This window comes from Triticum aestivum, chromosome 4B (genome assembly GCF_018294505.1).
Source record: "Triticum aestivum cultivar Chinese Spring chromosome 4B, IWGSC CS RefSeq v2.1, whole genome shotgun sequence".
In the NCBI taxonomy this organism is placed as follows: domain Eukaryota; kingdom Viridiplantae; phylum Streptophyta; class Magnoliopsida; order Poales; family Poaceae; genus Triticum; species Triticum aestivum.
The window spans coordinates 8354593-8380781 of NC_057804.1; the positions used below are offsets into that span (position 1 = coordinate 8354593).

The 26189-nt window shown below is 44.3% G+C and overlaps 2 protein-coding genes across 3 annotated transcripts; both read right to left on the reverse strand.

The window, feature by feature from the left end:
* Positions 1 to 261: 261 nt before the first annotated feature.
* Positions 262 to 6302, reverse strand: LOC123090543 (flagellar radial spoke protein 5). Of its 2 annotated transcripts, none has more exons than XM_044511852.1 (9): positions 5987 to 6302; positions 2800 to 2884; positions 2581 to 2697; positions 1850 to 1914; positions 1636 to 1724; positions 1454 to 1533; positions 1262 to 1373; positions 1057 to 1176; positions 262 to 900 (listed from the first exon to the last, which is right to left on the reverse strand). In XM_044511852.1, the coding sequence occupies exons 1-9, from the start codon at positions 6300 to 6302 to the stop codon at positions 718 to 720; spliced, it is 1167 nt and encodes a 388-aa protein (XP_044367787.1). In that variant the 3' UTR covers positions 262 to 717. The 2 variants fall into 2 exon arrangements, with proteins under 2 accessions (XP_044367787.1, XP_044367786.1); XM_044511851.1 differs by lacking the exon at positions 5987 to 6302 and adding an exon at positions 3400 to 3766.
* Positions 6303 to 6331: 29 nt separating this feature from the next.
* On the reverse strand, positions 6332 to 10116 carry LOC123090542 (monodehydroascorbate reductase 3, cytosolic). The gene is made up of 10 exons (XM_044511850.1): positions 9865 to 10116; positions 9699 to 9770; positions 9032 to 9083; positions 8830 to 8910; positions 8181 to 8299; positions 7787 to 8006; positions 7514 to 7632; positions 7297 to 7422; positions 6944 to 7084; positions 6332 to 6831 (listed from the first exon to the last, which is right to left on the reverse strand). The coding sequence occupies exons 1-10, from the start codon at positions 9916 to 9918 to the stop codon at positions 6508 to 6510; spliced, it is 1308 nt and encodes a 435-aa protein (XP_044367785.1). The 5' UTR covers positions 9919 to 10116; the 3' UTR covers positions 6332 to 6507.
* Between the last annotated feature and the right edge of the window lie 16073 nt (positions 10117 to 26189).

Genomic DNA, 26189 nt, shown 5'->3' on the forward strand with positions numbered 1-26189 from the left:
CGTATGTAGGTTGTATTGAAATCCTAGAAAGACTTATATTTAGAAACAGAGGGAGTATTACTGATACACATAAAACCTTTTAAGATTCACCGCCAAGAAAACGTATCGGTAAAATAGTTTTTTTTTCATTCATGACAGGTACCTTGAAAACAACATGTTTGCTTTTACGCATCTTTAGATATACATTTAATGATCAAACAACAATGGTCAAATTTCATACATTTAATGATCAAACAACAATGGTCAAATTTCATACTACAATTTTTCAAGGTACCTGTCATGGTGTTTGTGCATATATTGTATAGTATTTTAGACACTGTCTTTGCTGTCCAGATCCTCATATATTCCCAAACAGGGGAGCAACTAATAACAATTTGCACGGCAAGCATCACCATCAGCACGATGATTCCATGAATTTTGTACTACTACACTTAAAATACAATATCATATGCCATGATTAGATCGGTCTCCAAGGCCGGGATATGCTCCCTGTTGGCCAGGGAGATCTGTCCACCACCACCACATTCGCCGGTGCTTTCGGTGGAGCACATGATCCTCCTTGTCCCTCTGTCTCTCTGTCTATCTGTCTCCATGCCTCTCAAACTTTCCTCTCCATGATTGTCACTCATTTGTTAAGGTGATATGTATTTATCGTCGTGGGAGCACATGCTGGGGGGATCGAGGATCGAGACTCGATCCCCGGCCATGTGAAGATCACTAGGCTCTGTACTCGTCGCCGCAGTCGCCGATGACCTCCATCAGGTTCCGGCCCCGCTGCGACGCCTCGGTGATGCTGCCCATGTCCTCCTCGTCCAGCAGCAGCGACAGAATGGCGTTGGTGTCCCTGATGTGCTCCGAGAGACCCAGCCTCACGCCCACCATCGACCCCGCCACCGATGTCTGCCCCCAAGAACAATCACAGTGTCAGCAGTCATGAGTTATGGCGAATACCATGAGCAAACAGAGATGATAGATCTTGAGGCTACCATGATGAAGATATTACTTCCCCAGAGGGAGAAAAATGTGATGAAGACGTGGAGGAGGGTGGAGGATTACCTGGTTCAGTATGTATCTTACGGCGACGGTCGAGATGGGGACGCCGTGTTTCAGCGACACCTTCTTCAAGGTCTGGAGCAGGGCCTGGAACAGGCTCCAGCCACCCCAAGCGTCGATCATCTGTTGTAGGATCAACAATGAGAACAGCAAGAGAAGACTGGAAGGCGGGCAACACGTTCAACCGAAAGGATTACAAACTGCTCACCCTCTTATATTTCTGCAGGGATGGGGTGTTCAGAGGAGGTCCGGCGAAAGGTATGTTGATGTTGGTGTCGAGGAACTTCTCGGACAAGAGTCCGCCCATCACCGTGCCATACCTGCATCCACAAAAATGCATTCAAACTTCAGGCTATGTTCTACTGAAGAAGAAAGAGGGATGGAGGGGGAGGGAACAGACGTGATAAGCTTGACTCCGGTAAGGTCGCAAAGCTCCGCCATCTTTTTCTGCGGGCGCATATCCACAATAGAATGTTGAACCTGGTAATTTTACGTCATCTTTCGTTATTTTATCTGAGGACCATATGATCATTGATGCTAAAATACACCATACATGAGGCAAGTAAGCAGTGATATATATACCTGGTTGCTGACAATAGGTATTCCATTTTCTAGAATTATTTGCAGCCTCTCTGTGTCGAAGTTTGTCAGAGCTACAGTCTTTATCTTGCCTTCAGAATTTTCAGAACAAATAGGGGCATGATGTAAGATAGTTTATTCACACTTTAAAATCACAAGCGTAAGAGATGAGGGCACAAGCGAACTATTATTATCCAGTCAAGGTTTAAAATATTACCTTCCTCCTTCAGGTCAGTGATGTGCTTTAGTGCATCTAGATATCCAGGATTTGCATAGTCCCACCTGTTTTGTGATAAAGGGTCAGCAAAAATTACCAGCTGCGGCAGCAGTTATATGATGCATCCCCTAAACAAAGTACTCAGCACGATACACGATTCACAGGTTTTGAACAAAATGACACTTCTGGTGTTTCAGAGTTTCGACAGTGCTGAGTGCTGACTGAAGTCCTTTAAACTGGTCTCTCATGCAACACAGCTAGGAGTAATGACAATGACACAACTCTATCACAGTACAGCATGCTTTTGTCTGTGAACGAGCATCCCAGATTTTTCTCAAAAAGGAAAACAAGTAAAAAAGAAGATGTCCCGTCTTCCCCCCAATGCTAGCACGAAGATACCTAGAGGTTTGATGGACCAGCGGAAGAGCGACAGCGGAAAGAAAGCAACATAGACACACAGCGCACAGGGCTCTACGACATAAATATCCAAAATCGTGGAGCAAGAACCAAAGTTTTTATTGAGCACTCGGCCCTCTAGCATATTAACAAGCATTCCAGATGATCAGGATGAACTTATTGTCCAAAATACTTCACAGGAGATTCACTACTGAGTATCAACAGGGATCCGTTTCCAAATAAATTCAATCAAAAGCCTTCCAGTTGCACTGACAAAGAAGAAGAAATGGTATGAACACGTCATGATACCAAATCAGCAAGCCACACAAGCATACCAATGGAACTGCAGCATGTCCAAGGCAGCGACGTCCATCCTCTTCCGGGACCTGTTGATGTTCTCCTCAACAAAGCTTCTTGTCATCTTAACCGGCGGCGGCACCCACTTTGTAAGCCTGCACAGGCAGCTCGGCAACAGTCAGAGAACAGCAGCAGCAGGAAAGTCTGCCAAGGCTGCGTCCCGGTGGCACCAAGACCGTGATAAATGGTTCGCTCACCCCCTGACTTCTTCTAGCATCTCCGGCGGGCGCTCGCGCCGGACTTTGTTGATGAACATGCCGTATAAATCCTCCGCCGGTCCATCTGCCAAGGCAACAATCATGTTTACATACCAAGTCGGTAATATGCTTCAGTCAGGGAAAAAGAAATAAAGACCATCAACTCATTTATCCACATTTAACGCTTCGACGATCGTTAATTGCAGCTCATAATAGCACAGAAACAGAGCACACTACATACACAGCCTCCTGCCCCTATCAAACCTGTCATGGACCAGAATGCTGATCAGACTACTCTGCCTGACACTGAAGCTGTAATTCTCCCTGTTCTTCGGTTCTACTGTGCTCTATGTGCTCTATCTGTTCTTCGGTTCCAGAATGCTATTTATTTATGGACTTTGAAGGAAAATCGCAGCTTCAACTTACAATGCATCAATTTTTCGAGAAGCAATCAGACGGCATCGAGCAAGCCTGCCCACTAGCGTTAGATATACAGTAGCAATTTATCCCTAGGAAACGAGGCTCGATGCAGATGCACGCGTGGTGTTCGCGCAAATTCCTAAGAGAGATGGGCGGATGGGTGGGTGGGGGGGTACGGACAGTGGTCGGCCATGTCGAAGGTGGAGAGGCCGGCGTCGGCGTAGGCGAGCATGGCGTCGACGGCGTCGGCGCGGTCGATGCGGCCCCACCCGCCGCTGGTCTGCCACATGCCGTTGAGCACCCGGCAGATGGCCAGTGACGAGTCGGTCCCGCCGCGGCTGCTCGCGAGCGTCGCCGCCCTCGCGCCCGGGGACGCCGACTCCACCGCCGGGCCCACGAACCCCGCGCACCTGGCCGGCCGCACGCGGCGCGGCGAAGGGGGCGGGGGCGGCGTCGCCGGCGCTGGCGAGAGCGCGCGGGCTGCTGACGACGACATGGCAGGCACGGGCGCGCGCGCGCGAGAGAGAGAGAGATAAGGCGCTCGTGGGCGCTTGGCCCTCGCGGCTTCAGTACAGGTGAGAAATTAGTTTGTGTAAAATTACTTCTTCTTTTTTAGAAACAAGTAAAAAGTTCAACAGAAGTACAAAGCAATGCAAACTTCATTGTGTTGAGGTTTTTGAACCGCGGAACGATCACTGCCGTTGACATGCCGCCGTTTGTTACCTTACCTCTCCCCTGTCGAAGCTAGGTTTGACCTTATCTTTAAATGCGGCGAAAACCTATTTCAAGGTCTGATCTTATCGATGATGGTCAGAAAGTTTCCGTGCATGTGCCCCTAAGAACTGTTAAATCGATCAAGGCGGGATCTCACCGTCAATGGCGGAGCTTGGTAGAAATAGTTGGGGGGCCAAGACAAAAACATGACTACTTAGGGGTGTAAATTGCTAAAACAAATCTCAGTTAAACCCACCCCAATTTTTTTCCTTAAAAGTTTGTTCCAAGGCTTGGGATAGCTCCGCCAGTGGTTGAGTGGTTGTGGACAAGCTTGTTGGCGACGGCGACGGCGTCGGACAGCGACCCCCCTCGGCCTCAACATAACTCCGCCAGTGGTTGAGTGGTTGTGGACGAGCTTGTTGGCGACGGCGAGGGTGCCTATATGCAGTGACCACCACCAGGACAGCGGCCGCGCCGTCGACTGTTGGAATGACGGCTGCGGCCACCGGGAGTAACCCGCAGACGAGGAAGATGATGATCTGGATCAAGATTGCCAAGCTGCGCTGCCAGACAGTTCTGTCCAGCCAACGAAGGAATGGAGAGATTAACATAGCTCAACCGTACCTAAGCAAGAAGCAACCATTTTCAGTAGAGAGAAGAAGAAGCTTAAGGTGTATCACCTCACACTTGGCGAGATGATGCACGAGCGCGGCTTCTCCTCCTCTGCCTTCGGATCACACACGGATCAAGAGTTGCTTTTCACGTGCTCTGCTCTGCGCAGATCAAGAGTGCAATGGCCGACCAGCGGGGAATGGAGGGAGAGAGAAGGAGGGAGGTATAAATAGGAGGAGTGGCCTGCATGCACACACTGACATGTGGGCCCCTGGCCCACATGTCATAGGACAAAGGCAAGCACAGTCCATCCTGCATGCCTCCGGAAGGCACTTGATTATGCGTAAAGTAAAGACTAGTCACTTAAAGCTACGAAGACCTCTTACGTAACCTTCCTTTAAACTTCTCTGCCCCCCCCCCTTGATTTTCAGGTGGGTGGGACCCTTCCCCCCCCCCCCTTCTCCAATCATAAATAGCCAGGTCGCTGATTACGTAAACTACGTAACATCCTCTACGTAGGTGTAGCATCGCTCCATCCTAAATGCCCTCGGCAGCTAGCCTAGTGCTGCCTAGAGATGGTCGGTGTGGTTATTACTCCGTGACCTTTTCTGGTGCAGTAATAACCCTACTCCCTCGACGGGGGGCCAAAGCGAAAATATGAACAATTAGGAGGGAAAAGAATTGATTGTATTCAAATCTAAAGCCATGCATAGTACATTTTCTTCATTGTTTTGTCTTGGGGGGGGGGGGGGGGGGCACGGCACCCTCAGAGTTGTACTAAGCTCTGCCACTGCTCATCGTCATGTACGCACGATGAGAAACTCTAAATAGTTTTTCTCCTAGCAAATACTCCCTCCGTTCTTAAATATTTGTTTTTCTAGAGATTTCAACAAATGACCACATAGGAAGCAAAACGAGTGAATCTACACTCTAAAATATGTTTATATACATCCATTTGAAATCTCTAAAAAGACAAATATTTAGGAACGGAAGGAGTATCTTTTTGAGTGGGTTTTCTCCTAGAAGATTATAATGTAAGTTAAGCACGGCGTGGCATAGTTGAAGCAAATTCTATGCGTGCGAAGCCAAAACGAAGAAGCCAACAAAAGGGACGGCCATTTCGGATTTACTCACTCCGTTCTGAATTACTTGTCGCATATATGGATGTATCTAGATGTATTTTAGTTCTAGATACATTCATTTCAGCGACGAGTAATTTGGGACGAAGGGAGTAATTTGCAACGCATGGTTTTCCTTTCTCTATTTGCAAACGAAAACAGATGGATATTCAGAGACCTCAAAACAGATGGAAACTCAAAACCGCAAAGGCAATACGCAAACGAGCGGCCGTGAGGCGCGAGCGTGTGCGCACGCGGGACGCGGAAGCGTGATCCAGAGCGTGCGGACTGCGGCGGAGGCGAGGAGATGCGATCCTACTCACAGATGTCGGCCATGTCGAAGGTGGCGAGCCCGGCGTCGGCGTAGGCGAGCATGGCGTCCACGGCCGCCGCCGGCACCACACGCCCCCACGACGCGCCGCTCACCTGCCACATCCCGTTCACCACCCGGCACACCTCCAGCGCGTCCCCCGACGCCTTGCTCCTCACCGTCGCCGTCTTCCCCTTCTCCACCTCCGGCGCGCCCATCGCCGCCGCCACGGTGCACCTCCGCCTCCGCCCGCACCTCCCCCGCCGAGGAAGGCCGGCCGCGGCGGTGGCCATCACGGCGCCGGCGCCAGAGCGGGCACACAAAAGCATCCTCACAAAAGCTTATGCCAACAAAGGTGTACTGAACCGACCGCAAGGGCGCGGGCTTTATTGATTGAAACCTCAAAGGCGCGGAGAAACTGAGAGAGTATGTGGTATACAGACATCACAATAGCATCGACCAATAATACTATTTATGCATGTATGTATTTGCAAATCTAATGTCCAAATGTGACACCTCAGCGGCGGGGCTGCGTCAGATCTTGCTGGCGAACTGGAGGCCGGCGGCCTTGAGCTCGTCGGGGCTGGCGGCAGGCAGCTGGGCCCTCGCGAGCTTGGCGATGGCGGCGTTCTCGTCCGGCGACCCGCCCTCCAGGAACGCGCCCACGCACTTGCCGTCCTTAACCCAGTACGACCCGAACTTGGGCTTGGCCGAGCCGGGGTCGGCATCGCCGAACAGGATGGCGTCGCCGACATTGTCCCCGTAGAACTGCCATGACAGGTCGAACGACCGCGAGTAGAAGTAGGGCAGGTAGTCGTACTCCTCCACGGCGGAACCCGCCTCTTTCCCCTTGATTGCCTGATGGACATAGAGATGTGGTGTTGGTTGTTGCAGTTCAGAGGCCATATTATGGAGAAAAATGAAATGTGTCACCACTACTGTTGAGAACACAAAGTCCTTCCATCCTCACCTTCACAGCCTGCTCCGCGGACTTCCTGGAATGGTCGACATGCTCCACTCTCCTCTCGTCGTTGTAGATCTTCATCGGGAAGGTGGCCACGTCGCCGACGGCATACACTCCGGGGACACTTGTTTCGAAAAAAGCATCGGTCTGCACAAAATTTGCTCAGGCGCATCAGACATTTGGGCATAAACAAGAACAAGCGAAAATGGAACTCAAGGAGAAAATAGCACGCGCTGTGGCAGCACAGCTGCCGTTCTTGATAAGGGGGCATACAGTTGAAGAATCATAGACACTTTCTTTAACTGGAACAACGACATAACCTTCTACACCAATAAAGGGCAAATTCGAAGCAAACTAACCTTGATTCCACCTTTCTCCTCGGCAACTTGGCCTTTGAAGAGAGTAGTCAACGGTCTGCCCCCAACACCGACGACAACAATATCAGCTTCGAGCACACTGCCGTCCTTTAGCTTAACTGCGGTGACCTGGCAAGCAGGAAACAAAGTGAAGCAAGTAAGCATATGCACCCGCGATGAGAACAGCAGAGCTGAATTCAGATTTGGGAGCTGTACATACATCACCATTAGCGTCAGCATCAAAACCAACAGCAATTGTACCCTTCAAGATCTTGACTCCTTTGTTAGTATAATAACTCTCGTAGAAAGCTGCAATCTCGGCGGTGAAGAGACGAGGCACTACAAGAAATGAAATTGTTGCGTTATACAGTTGTTGCCAAAAACAGAAGAATCTTCTAATTATAGTGTGCTTCACATCATAACTGCATGCCAGTGGCATGAGGCCATGAGGCGAAGCTGAATAAGGATTAGTGATAGAGTCATGGACACTTACTGCACCAAGGTTCAGGGAACACCATAGTCACATCAAGATCGTTCATCTTCAATACTGCGCTTAGTTCAAGGCCAATGTAACCTCCACCAACCACCACTGCCTTCCCACCCTTCTTTGCTTGGATAGCTGCATACAGGTTGTCTGCGTCGTCAATTTCCCTCAGGTACAGAATGTTGTTAGAATCAGCTCCTTGAGTGCCAAAATCAGAGAGCTTAATGACCTGAAAATCAAGTGAAAACAGAAGTTTTACATCATAAGTAAAAGCAACAGTAGCTAGTAATTGATAATTCTTTTATAAGGTCTGCGGGCAACATTTTGTTCCATCGTCTACCCCCCGTGTATAAAACAAATTGCTGACAGTTCAAAATCAAAATAAGAAGTCAATGACACATACTGAGGAGCCAGTAGCAATTAGCAAGATCTCGTATGTAAAGGTTGCTCCAGCTGCACTAGTCAGAGTCTTGGAAGGAAGATCAGCTTTGACAATTTCAGTGCTCAGGATAAGCTCGATGCCTGCCAACACATGAATCATGACTTTGCTCAGATCCAAAATCATTACATTAAGATCAAACACATGTAATGGATACTCTTACAGACATATATTGCTTTGTCAACCTAGTTCTCAAAAGGAAAATAGACCCTGGGAAAATCGTCTGCTGAATACTAACAGATTTTGTATAGGCTAGAACGGTTTCATTTGAGGATCTCTGTTTCATATGTTACAAAATTATTTACCACAAGATTGAACAGGAAATAATGTTTCCTGATTAATTCCCTTGAAAAACTAGAAGATTGAGTAGTTACTTAGGCAGTAGGATTATTCTCACATGGGGCTAGTGCAGTGAATAAGATATAGCGGAAGGCGATAGTATGACAAGCTAATACTGCCAATTGGCCGGTGCCTGGGCCATACACCCTTACAGCTAAAGAATCGTGCAAGGAAGTAATCAACTCATTTTGAATAAATTGTGTAGCATGCAGGTTAAAACGCACACAACCATGAAGTGCCAAAAAATACAGGGGGCTTGGTCAGAAATTCATACCTTTCTCTGAGTACCATTCAGGCAGGAGCCTCTCGCCTCCACTTCCCACGCACACATGGAATCCTGGCAATCTTGCAGGACCTGCTCATAGACAAAAACGCAAAGTGAGTCGGTCTTAATGAAGTGTGTGCTAATCAAATGCGGTTTAAAAAATGGGGTGGATCAGGCATCAAGGGAAAATGACATGGACTGAAAAACTTACTCTGAGGGAACAGGTATGCCTTGCTGAGGGCAGGGCGCTCGTAAGGAGCCACCTGAAGCAAAAATCATGGTAAGAAATATGTTGCATCATATCATCTCTCAGTAGATAGACAAGTAAAACCACAACTTGTTTGCGGTTGACCAAACTGGTAAACTGATAAACATTAGCAGCAGCATGACGACGAGCAGTAGGCTGATCACGGGTGCTAGTAGAGGGACTCAGGGAGAAGGTTGGTCAGCCATGCTAGAAATCTAGTTTTCGCTTACATACGGCTAACAGTAACCATCATGATTTCAGTGACTAGTCCTGGGTCCTGACTAGTACTCTACTACTCCGTCTGTCCCATATTAATCGTCGCTCGAACGGATGTATCTAGCACTGAAATGCGTCTAGATACATCCGTCTGAGAGACAATTAATATGAGACCGAGGGGGTGGTAATTTGAAGATAAACCGGAGATTCAGTACGAGCATACACGTAGATTAAACATTTATTTATCCATGGCACAACTGTAATTCAGTGAGCGAACGGGTGCCGGGGTGACAGAAACGTCTAGGATTGAAATCGTGGAGGGGAACACCGGAGTCCAAAACATCCATCCATCCATCCATCCATCCAGAAATGTTGGGAGGGGAGAGGGGGGTTACGGGGGGAGAATTATACGTACTGCCTCCTTGGAGATGATGGCGAGCTCCCCCGGCTGCACCCCCTGTTTGGCGAACTCCCGCGCCGCGTACCCCTGCGTCAGCGAAAACCGCGATGTGAGATCCGGAGAGACAGACAATCGATCGAACCCCCCGAAACGGAGCGGACGGAGGTGCGCGCGCGCTTACCCCGGAGACGCCGCCGCCGAGGACGATGTACTTGAAGTGCTTCCCGGACGCCATGGCCGGCCGGCTCGTGAGCGGCGACGACGGACGGTCGGACGGAGAGGTAGGATCTGGCGAGCTGACCGGAGACGGAGAGGATGGAATGGATGGAGCGGAGACGAGAGATTTGGGGGGTGGAGTGGGTGGTTTGGTTTGGTTGGTTGTTGGAGAGTGTGGCAGGCCGAGCAGCGGCCCCGTGCGGGCCGGCTGACTGGTGGGCCCGGATGCGCGCGGGCCGGCCAATGGGAGGAGGGGGTTCGGCTGATTGGCTGGCTGGATGGGCTGACTTGGCTGGGCGGGGCACGTGGGCCGATCCTGGCCGCCCAGGACTCGTGTGATGGCCGTCCCGGCAACGTCGTCCCGCCTGCATCACAACAATCTGGAAGCAAGGAAGGAAGCTGGTGCTCGAGCAGTGCTGCACGTCACCGGCCGCCCGGCCGGCCGGCTACTTACTCAACTGTCTGTCGCCTACAACAGGAATAAGAACAATCTAATGACCCCACTCGCTCCCTCGTCTGTCTCTTCCAGGCAAGCAGTGCGACGCGTGACGCACACCGAGAACCGTCGGTTTCAACCCTGGGCACGTGTCAACGATTTCACCCGTGACACGGTTGTCGATGGCGATACCGACGAGTCACCCAAAGGAACAAAATAGCGCTTCCTTTCAGAGTGCGCAGATTCACTCATTTTGCTCCGTACGTAATCACTTGTTGAAATCTCTAGAAAGACAAACATTCGAGAAAAACAAATATTTGGGAACGAAGGGAGTGGCATTTATTGAATCGGTCCATTGAAAGGATGATTGGTTGTCGTCACGGCTTATCAGTTGATGATGATGTTGATACGAGGAGCGGGAATCCGTCTTTACAAGATTATTAGTTGAGCTTGATACCCACTATCGCACACAAACTAGTGTATGCATTCTTTTAATTCTTGGATTGTCTTTATCAGCTACGGCCCACTTTATTTGACTATACATTGCACATAGCAGAATGTCTTGCCACAACTTAGTGGGAAAAGGAGACCAATGGAGAGTGAGGTGTTGCCGCGCAATTCACATGAAACTGAAAAGTTGAGAACGGGTTGCAAAGAAGAAATGAGTAACATCATCGACGTGTTTGGTTCGCACTCATATAACGTATTCATTCTGGTATTGGGAAGCTCCGGTTTCCAATGTTTTTCTATCGAATACGCGTTCAGTTTGGTTCGAGCGTTCGACTCCGGTTTCCTAATCACCTTTGCTCCGGCCGTTTTCGGTTTCGTGAAACGATGTATCGGAAGACGCGGGTACCGAATACATGGTCTGCTTACCAAACGCTGGGTGCCGTTTCAGAAAGCGCTGGTTACGGAAGCCGTGACTTTTCCGCCGAACCAAAACGCGTCGTATATCTCCTCTCAAGATGCTCTTGTGGAATTTTCGCTATAAAATGTATGCAAAACCGAAATGGAGTAAATTGCATAAAACCACCACTTTGAAGGCAAGCTTTGCGAAAAACATTACAATACATTTTTTTGCAGAAAATACCATGTCTTTGGTAATCTTTTTTCAGAAAACACTGATCGACGGATCGGGCTCAGATAAGTGAGTTTATGACAGAGGGGACCCGCCAGTTAGGCTGATGTGGCACCGCTTAACATCTCGCATGTAACGACAACGTCTGGTAACGTTATCATCCCTATGTGGGTCCACCTGTCATTGGAAGAAAAAAGAAAAAAACTGGTTCATCTTATTTTCACCGGGTCCACCGTCGCTGTTGCCTCGCCAGGCTCGTCGCCGCCGTTGCCTCGCTAGGCCCGCCGCCACCGTTCCCTCGCCCAGGCCCGCCGCCGCCGTTGCCTCGCCAGGCTCGTCGCCGCCGTTCCCTCGCCCAGGCCCGCCGCCGCCGTTGCCTCGCGCAGGCCAGACGCGTCATCCTCGTTGCTGCCGCGCCCGGTGGACGAGGAGCCCGAGTCCCCAGGAGGCAGCACGAGCAGCAGCTGGTGGTTCCCGTCGCCCTCCCCGGCCAGGCACCATCACCGTCACCAGCGGCGCAGCAGGCCGATGGATCAGGCGCCAACGGCGACGGGATCTCGAGGTTTGTGGTGTGCCTGAGCCCGCTGGTCCTCCCCAGCTCGGGCAGTCCTCGCCGGCGGTGACAGCAGCCGGACCCGTCGGGAACCGCCTCGCCTCCCTCTAGTTCGTCCAGACCCCGTCGGGATCGGGTCATCTCTGCCCGCGTCGTTGGGGCTGCATCGCCGGCGCGGCCACGCCGCTGGCGAAGAAGAGCTCGTCCATGGAGCTGATTGCTTTTTTTATTTTGACGTAAGGGCCTCCTTGTAAAATCCCCCATCTAACGCTGTTTTGACAGAGCCGTTGCGCCACGTCAGCAAAATTTGGACCCACCTGTCATAAACATGCTTAAAACGCTCCATTCCGCCGATCAGTGCTTTCTGCAAAAAGATTACCGTAGACACAGTATTTTTTGCAAAAAAAAATGTATTGTAGTGGTTTTCGCAAAGCTTGCCTTTAAAATGATGGTTTTCTGCAATTTACTCACCGAAATGGGTCTGAGCTTACGTCTTACTTCACTCAGAAGCATATAAAAACATCCAGGAAGAAAATGTCAAGTGAAATACTGCTTTGGTCCTCAAATAGGACAATTGTTGTTGGAAAAGAAGCTCATGACATGGTTGATGTTTTGTTTCCAATTGTTATGATTAAATTTTCCAATGGTGCATATGCCCGTTTATGATAGTGCACCGTAGCAGACTTATACAATTTTTTAGGGGAAGCAACACCGAAATGGGAAAAACATATTGATGATGTATACAAAAAAATGTAGACATCAAAACAATTATTTTAAAAAAATGTAGTTGTATATTTTAAAAACGTTTAACATGTGTAAAAATAATGTTTCACATGCACTAGAAAAATGTACATAAAAATAAAGAAAAAAAATAAACTACACATAAAAACAAAAAATTCTCTAGGAAAAATGTTTTGAAACTGTAGAAAAATGATGAAACCATGAAGAAAAACACATACACAGAAAGAAAGAAAAACTCAAAGGAAACCAAAGGAAAACGGTGACAAAGAAAGAGAAATGAAGAAAACAAGAAACAATGAAGACCAAAGAAAAAATCAAGGAAAGAAGAATACAGAAAAAGAGAAATTAAGAAGAAACCAGTGATAACCGAGAAAAAACTAATATCAACATAAAAATGAAGAAAGACAAGAAAATTAAAACCAGTGTAAACATTAAAAAACAGAAGAAACCAATGGAAACAAAGAAAATAGAAGTTATAAAGTGACAAAAAACCCGAAGGAAACCGGTAAAAAAACAAACCAAAATAAAATGACAAAAATACGGAGCAGGGCAAACCTACAGCCCGTGGAGTCCTACGCTAATGGACCGGCCCACTCGCGCTGCCTGTGATGCGAGGTATAGCTCTGACAACATGCATCTTTTGGCGCGTAGGTCGCTCGTTAACGACCTAGCATCTACTCCCTCCGTCCGAAATTTTCATAAAAAAGAATAAGAAGACATGTATCTAGATATATTTTAGTTCTAGATACATCTCTTTTCATTCATTTTGATGACAAGTTTTTTCGGACGGAGGGAGTACCTTCTACAACCTGCCACCGATTATCTTTTGGACTTTTTCCACATTGGTTTTAGGAAGGTTCTAGAACTTTCTGTGAAACATATTTTTTTTGCTTTTCCTTTATTTTTTGTTTTTTGTTTTTCCTTCTTTTTCTCTTTTCCTTTTACATTATTTTCTCCATGAAACATTTTTTTGTTTCCCTTTCCTTTCTTACTTTATCCTTTCCATCTTTTTTTCTTTGTTTCTTATTCTTTTTCTTTATTGCGACCATCTTTCAGATTTGTGAACATAATTCCTCGAATCGTGAACAATTTTGAAAATCATGTACATTTCTCAAACTCTTGAACATTTGTTGAAATCGTGAACATTTTTAGAATTCACGAACATTTTTCACAAATTCGCAAACAATTTGAAAATCATGAACATTTTCTAGTTAAGAAACGTTTTTCACACATTCACAAACATCTTTGAAAATTGTGAACATATTTTTTAAGCCAGTGAACTTTTTTTTGAACCGGAGAATATTTTTCGAATCGACGAACATTATTAGAAATTGGGGAAACAATGTTTGTAATTCATGAACATTTTTTTGTTTTGACAACATTTTTGAAATGCATGTACAGTTCGTCCAATAATTTTTCAGACTGATGAACGTTATTCAAATATTTTAAAAAAGTTCATAAACAAAATTTGAATTTGTGAACATTTGATCAATTTCATAACATTTTTTCAGTAAACAAATAGTTTTTGCAAAGTCAAAAACATTTTCTTAATCGATGAACAGTATTTTCAATGCAATGTTTGTAAAGAATTCGGTACATTTTGAAATATACAATAATTTAAAATAGAAAAAACCAAAAACAGAAAAGAAAAGAAAAATGGAAAAGCAAAGGCGGTCCGAAAAGGGCGCGTTGGTGGAGTGATGGGTGCAGACTGCGTCTGCTCCCGGCGTGGAGCGGGAGTCAACTATGTCGCGCATTAGGCGATATGAACTTCCGCCTCGCTGAACGCCTCGCATTCGAGCAAGCGTATGGGCCGGCACATTCATCCGGACACCAGTGATTCGTTTCTGTTTCTGTTTTTTCTGCTTTTTTCATTTTTCGATTTCTACTTTCATTTACGCTTCCAAATAATCTAAATATATATATGACAAAAATATACTCTACATAAAGTTCTTTTTTTAAAATAGTTATGCATTTGAAATTGTTAAATGTGTATAGAAAATGTTGACCATGTATGAAAAAAATAATGATTTTTTATAATGTGTATACAAATTTTAATCAAGTATTTGAAAAAATGTTGAACATGTATTTAATAAATGTTAACCAAGCATATGTAAATGTTAAATGTGTACTCTCTCTATCCGGTGAAGGGTCTATGTTTGGTGAAAAAAAATGTGTACTCTCTCTATCCACAAAAGTGTGTACTTCTATCTTCCCAATGCACATGAAAGTAGAAAAATATTCTTCTCTTTTATCACATGGTAATCAAGATCAATAACATTCTACGCATGGTCTCCTTAATTTCTACATGCACTTAGCTCATTGGGGTTTGGGTAATTAGAAAATAATAGATGGTGGCTTGCATCTTCCCAATGCATTTTTTACTCCACTCTATTATTAGTCCTAAAATTTCTATATGTAGACCTTTCACCGGACGGAGGGAGTATGGAAGAAATGTTGACCATATGTTCAAAAGATTTTGAACCAGTATTTGAAAAAAATGTTGAACAAGTATTTGAAAAAATGTAACTCAAGCATTTGAAAAATGTTAAATGTATAAAAAAAATCTTGACCATGTATTTTAAAAATGATGAATTTTTTGATAATGTATATTAAAATGTGAATGAAGCATTTGAAAAATGTTAAACTAGTATTTGGAAAATGTTAATCAAGCATTTGAAAATGTTAAACGTGTATAGAAAAAATGTTGAACATGTGTTAAGAACATGTTAATCTTGTATTTTCAAAATATTAATCATGAACGTGGAAATGTTTAAAAGTGTCGATATAAAAAATGTTGACCATGTATTCAAATAATGTTAATCTTGTATTTGAAAAATGTTAATCAAGCTAATGGAAAACCAGGTTCATTCCCTATCATCTCCTAGTAGTACATAACCTATTAGAAGCAAAAGAGCCGATTTTTACATTGGTTTTCATGTTTTTTTCTTTTTATTTTTTCAATGGGTTTTCTTTGTCCATTTCCTGTTTTTACTAGAGCTTTCTCGTTTCATTCTTTTTTCTTCATTTTTATTCTTTATTCTTTATTCTTTTGCTTTTAGTTTGGTTTCTTATTTTTCCTTTTCTTTTCCTTTGCTTCTTTCATTGTTTTTATCAGTTTATCTTTCACTTTCCTTCTTTTTTTCTTTGGTTTTTTTGTTAATTTCTTCATTTATTATATTTGATTCTTTATTAATTTTCAATATTTTTCTCAAAACATTTGCCTTTTTGCTTCAGTCCTATTTTTCATTTGGTTTTTATCTCCGGTTTCTTTTGTTTCGCTCTTGGTTTCATTTATTTAGGTTTTTCCTTGTTTCTTTTGGTTTTCATTCTATTTTTTTGTATATGTCAAGAACATTTTTTGAATACATGTTTAACATTTTAGCAATACAAATTTAGTTTTGTTTGATACATGATTTTTCTATAAACATTTAAAACCGTTTTTAAATGCCCGATTATCATTTTTCAAACACAAGATTAACATTTTTTGAATACATGGTAAATATATTTTCTATACACAGTTTTAAACGTTTTGAAATGCTTGATTATTAATTTTTCCAAGTACTAGATTAACATTTTTTATATACACATTTAACATTTTCCAAATGGTTGATTAACATGTTTCAAATACAAGATTAATATTTTTTATAGACGGTCAACATTTTTCCTAAACACACTTGTAAACATTTTCAAAATACACGATAAATTTTTTCACACGCATTGTATATTTTTTGTACATATTTTTCGTACACATGTGAAACATTTTCCCTATACACATTCAATGCTTTTTAAATGTTTGGTTAACATTTTTTACGAATTCTTATGTTATGTGTTTTTTGCAATATATTTATTTACAATATTTAAAATTATAAAAGGAAGTAAAAATAGAAAAAAAACAAAATCAAGAAACATGAAAAAAAACACCGAAACGAGGGTGTGGCCTCTCAGACGGTTGGGCTGGCCCATGTGGCGCACCCCCAACACGAGGCTTCCCTCTGTCTCGCTATAAGCAAGATATAGGGAGGTCCCCTCGCATCGCACGTAGCCGTCGTCGTTGTTACTACCACGGTCTGGACCGAGCGTTCACGTCGCTGTAGATGGGCTATGCATTGCATAGCCCATACGCGTCGCTACTTTTTGACGATCTTGGAGTCGATTCTTAAGTTGAAACTCACCTAAAAAAGATTGTCCCCCCCTAAAAAAACCTAAAAAAGATTGTTTCCTCCTCTGGTAGTGTTTCGCTTCCTCACGGCGGCGCTCTTGGCGATTGACGTTGAGATCTTTCCCCTCCCCTTCGATTACCCTACGGTGGGGCTGTGGCTTCTAGGTGGGAATCTCATGCCTGATCCCTGTCCCAAACGCATCGAAGGGAGAAGGGTTTTAGGGCACCTCGCTCGGCAAACACAGATCTTCATCGGCCATGACCATAATAGTGCAAAGCTATGCTTTATATAAATTTTGCTATTCTTTCCAGAGCACAGGGAAATATACGAGGTGAATCGGTTTTCCTATTTTGCTGTTGCTATATTCAGGTGTATGTGGGTTTAACATTGATCACTAATTTTTGAACCAGGAGCTTTCCCTCATTAGGAATATAAGCTGAAACTTTCTCATTGCCTTGATCCTTTGCAGGGAAGACCTACAAGATGACCAGGAACCATGAAGCTGGCAGTTTACGTTAACTGTGTAATGTATGAATCGCCGGACATGCCTCTATTAGCTATCATTGTTTAAACCTATATGGTGTTTCAGTCAACTGGATATTCTGTGTAATGGAGCAAACATGATTCGTAGGACATGCATCTGCTTGCTATCATTTGGTAAACCAATTCGGTGCCTAGGTCACTGAACCATAAATGTTTCCTCTTCATTTGTGAGAATTAATCAATGTGCTATTTTTGCTTGGTTTTGGTTTAGTATTTTTGGATGACATGTATGTTACTATAATTTGATTGATATTGTGCTGTAATGAGATATGTTCACTAGTAGAAAACGGAGCTTTATTACTGGTTAGTAATGGTCTTTAGTGCCGGTTGTGCAACCGACACTAACGGGTGGGGACTAAAGGTCCCCCTATTTAGTCCCGGTTCAGCACGAACCGCCACTAAAGGGCCACCACGTGGCACGAGCCCGCGCCGGGGTTCAGGGGGATTTTGGGTTTATGATTTCTTTTTCCTTTAATTTTCTTTTTTCCATTTAATTCTTTTTCATTTATTGGTATTTTACGATACTACATATTGTACACGTTATGCATATATATAAATAGAATTTCTCGTAGAACCGATCATATATATATCATCGAATGTCTCGCACCACCATTCACACACACACACACAGATATATATATATATATATATATATATATATATATATAATTTGGTATATATATATATATATACAATTTCTCCTACATGGAGGCATTACTCGAGTGGTAGCGGGTAATGGAATTCTCCTTTGGGATCTATAACTTGGTCGAGCAAAAATCCCGCTATTTGTTCTTGAAGTGCTCGTACGCGATCCGCTGGTAGGAGCTTCTCCCGCACGTCTCGGAACTTTAAAGAAGGAGATCAAATATGCATGTATTAGTTGTGTGTATATATATATATTAGATATCGATAATGATGTAAAAATTATGAATAGTGCTCTAGCAACGTACCCATTGCTGTCTATCATCTCTGCTCCTTTCGGACGCCATCATGTGAATGTTCTCACAAACGTAGTATGCACATAGAACATTCCCCGGCAACTGCTTCATGCACTTTATGAGAATAGAATTCAATCAGATAACAATTAATCAAGCATGATAACTAATGGTATATTGAAACTAGAATTAAAGAGATTGTAGCTTGCTAGTACTACTTACACTACACCACGATCAAGTTTCGACGACACAACAATCTGTTGGCATATGGTACCTTTGCCGATACATAGCTTGTCGCTAACACATATGCTGACAAAAGAGAAAACAGTCGGAGGACTTGCTGTGGGGAAAGCCATTGCCGACAGAAGTTCACTTGCCGACACTTTTTCAGACAATATACACCCTACCTACGCCGACAGTTTGCTTGTGCACATACACCCTACTTACCCCGACAGATGGTTTTTGGGCATACACCTAGGTACGCCGACAATTCAGGTGTGCACTTACACCCTACTTTTCTCGACACATAAGTTGTTCTTCTATGTATATATCTATACCGACACATATTCTATTTGGATATATTTGCACCATTGCCGACACTTATGATGTCTATATAGGTATATATCTTGCCCAACACATAGTCTATTCGTGTAGGTATGTATGTTTGCTGACACTTTCATGCCTAGCTAGCTAGTAGCCATGGCTGACAGTTGCTTTGCAAGAATTTTTTTACCAACGGATAACTTGTTGGTAAGTAGTGCACAACCAAACCAATAATTTCACATATGTACTGAAATGCAATCGACAAACAACATCAAGATGGACACATTGAACAACAATGATTATAGATTCACAAACAGACATATACTAATATAGGTTCACAAACAGACATATACCGACATAGGTTCACAAGCACAACCAGAAGTATAGTTTAACCATCCAGAACCATCCAGAACACACAAGTCACATAAAAAGGACCACTATTTGTTCGAATGAAATAATTCAAACACTAATCTAGAGCACACAAGTCACATCCATGAGCACAAAGTTTCTACTCCAAAACACTTGAAGCACCAAATGGTCCGAAACACACATCAGATTCGTGACATGATTGAAGTTGGCTTCCAAAATACTGCGCACAACCATGTATGTTCCATGATACTCCAATTCCTCCTCACATCCAATGCTAGGTGGCTAAGTACCTGAAAATATTCCGTATGAATTTGTCAAGAAAGTGTAATCAACCGAAAAGTTGTTCAAAGCTCATGAACAGTGATATGGCATTACTGTACTATTATTACTATCATTACTAGTACACTGGCACTATGCACGTCCAGTCTATAGCTCCATTTTATTAACCACATATCATGAATAATTTTTATGTGAAATACGTGAGACCCTTGAAAAAGCTCAAAAGGGAAAGACAAAGAGAAACTTGCAGTTGTCAATCAAGGTACCAAACTGTACATGAACATTCAACCATCTTCGAGATTTGCTGTCAAATCATCGATTTCCTCACCGGTAAGAGGTATAGGTGTTGTCCTATGCTCTGACTTGCCATCAAATAACTTATCATCTCACCTAAACTTATGGTTGGATGATAAGAACCTACGATGTCCCATATATCAATATTTGCTGCCCTTTTTTAATTGTAGAGAACAAGTGAATGAATGGCACACAGGACAAGCTACCTCACCCTGGGTAGCACACCCATGAGTGTAGCCTAAACCTGGAAAGTCATGTATGATGCAAATGATGGCAGCACGAAGATCAAATATTTCAGACTTAGAAGCATCAAATGTCTTTACACCATGATAGTACATATCTACTAGATCATCTACCAAAGGCTCAAGATAGACATCCATATCGCCACCAGGTGCCTTAGGGCCAGGAATAAGCAAAGAAAGGATAAAATTAGTCCGCTTCATGCACATCCAAGGAGGAAGGTTGTATGGAATCAAAAAGACTGGCCAAATACTGTAGGTACTCCTTGTTGACCTAAATGGATTAAAGCCATCAGTTGTTGCAGCCAATCTAAAATTCCGACTATCATCACCAATTAGTGGATGTTTGGAATCAAAATCCTTCCAGAAAATAGCATCCGCTGGGCACCTAATCAAACCATCTTTTGTTCGTTGTTTGTCATGCCACCTCATGTCAGTTGCAGTTTTGGAGGACATAAAGTACCTTTGAAGCTTTTAATAGGAAAAATAGAGAAGAACCTTTCTAGGAACTCTATGTATCCTTTTCCCATCAGGACTCTTCTTTTCTGATTTCCACCTTGAAGTTTTACACTTTGGACATTGATTCTCCTTATCAAATTCATTTCTAAATAGTACACAATCATTTTCACAGGCATGAATACTAACATACCCAAGCCCAATAGATTTAACTATTTTCTTAGCTTCATTGAAATTTTTGGGAAGTAATGAACCTTTGGGGAATGCATCACTAAGTAACTCAAGAACCATGTCAAAACTTTCACTCCATCGCCCAAGAAGTTTGATGTGGAGCAATTTGACAATAAAACGCAATTTTGAGAAGTTTTTACACCCAGAGTATAGTTCTTTGTTGTCATCATCAACCATCTTCAAATAAGCCTTGGTATCATCATCAACATCCATCCTAGGGTTGTTATTGTCCTCATTGTTCTGTTCCAACACCCTCATCATGTAATCCACAAGCTATGTCTCACAAGAAATTAGCTAATTCATTATCTGCCGGTGAACTCTCTACTTCTACCTCCTCAATATTAGGGCTAGCGTGGCTAGATTCTCCATGAAACAACCATGTATGATACCCCTCCATGAAACCATCACATATCAAATGTTCACCTGCTTTTGTTGCTGTTTTTCCATTTAGAGTTCAAACATATCTTGCAAGGGCATAAGATTTTGTTTCCATTTGTTGAATTAATAAAAGCAAACTCTATAAACTTGTCTAACCCCTGCAGATACTCATTTGTGTGCCTACATGTAATTGTTATTTTTAGATATCAGAACAGTTCATGACAAAATTATACCTATTATGAGTTTGCAAAAAGGAAACTTGATGTACCTAGGCTTAGACAACCAGGTTTTGTCCATGATGCACTCTTAATATCAAAGTTGCCAAGTATCTGAATATGGCCAGTGCGGTAGTGTTAGCTTTGCATCGGTGAAGTGACAATCATTATTCAAGCAATAGAAGTACAAAAAAATAACCATTCAAGCAATAAATACACATTCTTGTCCAGTTGTCTACTATCACAAACAACTGCATATGATTCAGATACAGAAAAGGTAATCTAGGGAGAAGTTGATGCTTACTCAGGGCATAGAGACAAGCTGCGGGAGTGGAGCAGAGATGGAGCTTGGTCTGAGATGGAGCCTGACAGCAGCAGAGCAGAGATCCGGTAGTAGCACTGCAGAGTTCTGACAGAAGCAGGCCCGGAGATGGAGGTCCGGCAGTAGCAGGCCCGGAGGTGGAGGTCCAGCAGCAGTAGGCCCGGAGATGGAGCTCCGGCAGCAGCAGAGCAAAGGTCCGGTAGCAGCAGAGCAGAGGTCCAGCAGCAACAGAGTAGAGGTCCGGCAGCCGCAGAGCAGAGGTCCGGCGGCAGCAGGAGCCCGGAGATGGAGCTCCGGTGGCGGAGGAGCCCGCAGATGGAACCCCGACGACAACAGGGATCCTAGATATGGAACCCCGGCGGCAGCAGGGAGACGGATCCCCGATGATAGCAGGGAGCTCGGAGATGGGTCCCCGACGGCAGCAGGGACAGGGATGGGGTTTGGCGAGGATGGCAGCTATATGTCAGGGGGGAAGGGGTGGCGGCGGTTGGATGTGAAGCACGATGACGCGAGTCGATCTAGGGTTGGAGATCGGGGGGAGGGGTGTGCGAGGACTGTGATGGAGCTCGGGAGGAGGGGATGCGAGGACGGGGTGGAGCGCGAGGGCGGCGGCAGGACTGGATGAGCGCGAGGGCGGCAACCGATGGAGTGGATCGAACGTGAGGGCGGCGGCAAGCACGGGTTAGGGCCGGGGTCAATTTGGGGTATTTTGCAAGGGAGGGGGAGTATTTTGCGGCGGGGGAGGGGGGGATACTTGGCACGAATAGGCAAAAGTTTCGCTCGCGCGCCGAAATTGCGCGCCAAGGCAGTCGATTGACACGTTTCCATCTACACCGACACTTAATCTGAGTCTATACACCCTATATACGCCGACACATTTTATATCGCTAAATACATACCTACACCGACTGAAAAACTGTCAAAGCCCATACATATGCCGACACATAACATGTTATTAAGCGATTACTGACAAATACATAGTTATTTAGTGGTTGCCGACACATAATGTGTCTATAGTGATGTACCTTTGCCAACACATGTTCCGAAGACAAAACTTAAAAGCTACGGTGACTCTAGCCCATAATGAACAGTAATTTTCTTTGTACCCGTTAACGGCCCGTGATTTACATGGGCCGTTTCCAGCCCGTGGTAGCTTTCGGCCTATTGACGACCCATACGTTCTTGGGCTCCTTTTCGGCCCTCGATTACTTCCGGCCCGTTACTGGCCTGTTCCCCTAACAGGCCAAATTCGGCCATGGCAAGAGTCGGCCTGTTATTGGCCTGTTACCCTAATGGGCCGAATTCGGCCCATGGCAAGAGTCGGCCCATTTCTGGCCTATTCCCCTAATGGGACAAATTCGGCCCATGTCAAGAGTCGGCCCGTTACTGGCCTGTTACCCTAATGGGCCAAATTTAGCCCATGGCAAGAGTCGGCCCGTTTCTGGCCTGTTAACCTGTTACGCCGTTTCCAGCCCGTCCTATATTCTGTCCCATTAACGACCCGTTATGCCTATGACAGAATTAAGCCTTTGCTGTCCTACAGCCCGTTACCGTGCTGGGCCGATACCGATTACGCCCGTTTACGGCCCATGTAGACCCATTTATCCGACGCCCCGAGGCCGACCAATTCTGCGACCCTGTTGGAGGCCCATTTATCGACGGCCCGTAGGAGACCCATGGATCATATGGCCCGTAGGAGACCCATGGATCCTACGGCCCTTATATGGCCCCATGGTAGTTGCGGCCATTAAAAAACTAGGGAAAAAGAAGACTAGGAAATAAATAAGGCCGAAACTAACACTAGTCTATTAAGGTGATTGCACAGATTACATCCACTCGGCATCAAAGATCGCCACCAGTGCAAATATAGGGAACACCCTACACTATACAAAATGGCTTGCTGTTTTCTTCAGCCGGTGGCTGCACGTTAAGAATAAATTTTGTATCGCACCAAAACAAATTACAACTATATAATAAAAGGAAGGTTGGCATAAAACTTAACAGTCTAGTAGATAAATGCACCACCAGAAGTTCAGAAGCTCAGTTCATTTGACCTGACTGTTACGTTTTCATGCTGTATTGTCCGATGGAGCACCATAACCCTCGCCTTCATTTCCCCTAGGCTCCTGAACAACATAGCAAATGTCTGATAGTCTGGTTTCAAAACCATGCATATCTTGAAGACATCGAACAATGTCTCTCCTTGTTTCACAAAGGGTCTCTGTTAGGGAATGGACTTGTGTCTGGAGCACAGATACAACATTGCTTTGAGCTTGGATATCTTGATCATGAGGCAGTTTGGACGATATTGCCTTAACAACCAACCCAGTATTATGCAGGAACGTGCTTTTGGCACTGTTAGTGGACAGGTACTAACCCACTGCAGCAAGAGCTGACATTGCGGTTATAGTTGCCTCGCCACCTTCAGAAGGTGGCGGTTCCACCATTTTTTCCATAGCTCGCTGAAAAGTTGAGGTTTTAAATTAGTAGTACCAGAACAGAAGATATTAAGGAGGCAGCAAAACCAAACAAAATAGCTTTGGTCTATATATAGAACTTATTCTGGTGAACGCATGTAAAATATTAGTTGTATTTTATTGCAAAGTACATAATAAGACCAGGTTCCAAACATATGACCATGTACCATCGCTAATGTATTGTCTATTTCTTCACATTGTATTGAGGGCTAAGGATAAAGAGACGAAGTTTCTAATACGGTAAGCATAGTATGACATCATTCATATCACAAAACAACTGAGAATAGACAAACATGCAATTGTAACATTGTGTGGGCAAGTCCAGCACGGAACTAGATTAGGGGTCAAGATCAAAGGAACATCACTCCTCTCTTTTAAACCTTGTATGGTGCAATGATACGCTAAGACAATTGTGTATAAAATTGAAAAGAGTAATAGACATTGGCTGCAAACCATGCAGTTCAAGGCACACGTCAGAGTAAGTAGTAGTTAAAAGGCATGAGGATTAAGGACTTACAACAGCGGCTTTGACTGGTGTATTCATTCCCTTCTTCTTACTGGTGTGACAGTCCTTGAAGATTTCCATAACATTTGGTTCAGGTACTTTTTGGTCCTTGCGGGCTTTCCTCTGCATTTCGAACAAGTCAATATAGATATGATAATATGGTACAGCGAAAAGAGTGAAACAGCAGCTAATTACAAGAGCCTTGCAGTGTGCAATATAGCTACGAGATCCTGTCGTCTGTTGGAATTTCACTTTCATACGGTTGGCCTTGTTCTTTGAACAGTTCACCTACATGAAGATAGATTTGTGTGGCACATGCGTAAATAGGACTTCAACATGTGATCTGATCACATATATATAATGTACCTGATACTTCGGATCAGACCAGTGTTTAACAAGGCCCCTCCAGTCTTCATCCGATATATTTTCCACTGGAGATGTTTGGGAAAGTTCACTGTTAGCCTTGCCTTCAAAGTGAGTTTTCCTCAAGTTATACCGATACTATCGCAGAGAAGACTTGAAAACATGGGTGCAAGCTTGTCTAGTTGCATCATCTTGGCTATCCAACTTGAACCTCATCTGTTGAAAATTATGGGAGTCTCATTATCAGCAACCTAGAAAGTATGGGACAGAGCAAGACGATATTACTAGTTTCCATACATAACCATACTTACAGATAAATGGTCGAGGAAGGTGTTGAACTGGGTTTCGTCTTTTTCATTCCTGTACTGAATCCATGTTCGGAGGATATGTACATGACACCTAACGGCAACCGCTGCCTCTGATACTAACTTGGCTGACTCTGTAGCATCACGTGGCCTTTTTAAACCTGCCTCAAAACGGATCTCCATTCTTCCTCCTCTAGATTTAGTTAACCTATCGAGCATTATCCCTGATGTTTTTTTCCTCTTGCGCCTAGGTGCTAGTCCAACAACGAACATAGGAAGTGTTAGTGTACATCAAACTGTGAGACTACATATAAAGAAGCATGCAACTGTAACTTGACTCCAGCAACTACCTTCTTGCTGTTGAAGCTCACAAGGTTCATCTGATATTGCCAACTCGTCTTGTGTCAAGAGTGCTTGGGAAGTAGTGTCAGGTGGCAAGGGAGCTTGGGAACATGCTGCTAGCTCAGTTGACGCACGAGTAAGTCGTGCAGCTGGTAGTACTATGGTAGGTGTTGCAGGAACTAGGGCTGTCTCTGCTTGTTTGGTGGCAGCTATTTGCTTCTGTTTGGCTTTTTTGCATCTCGTGTAGCATGGGATGGCGTGTTTGTAGAATTTTCCGCTAGACTTTGACCTTCTATTGCACCATCAGTGCCAGCAGAATCTGCAGGATTCATCCGCTTCTCATTCCCTGCCATTCTGTGTTTCTTCCTCTTTCTCTGTGCCATGTTAAGTCAAGCCGACAAGAAAAACGAATAACAATTTAGTTCTTCAGAACAAATTGATGCATGATGCAGACGAACTGAACATTGATGTTAGACAACCACATGATAGGAGGATGTAATATGTATGAAAAACAGGACGGAAG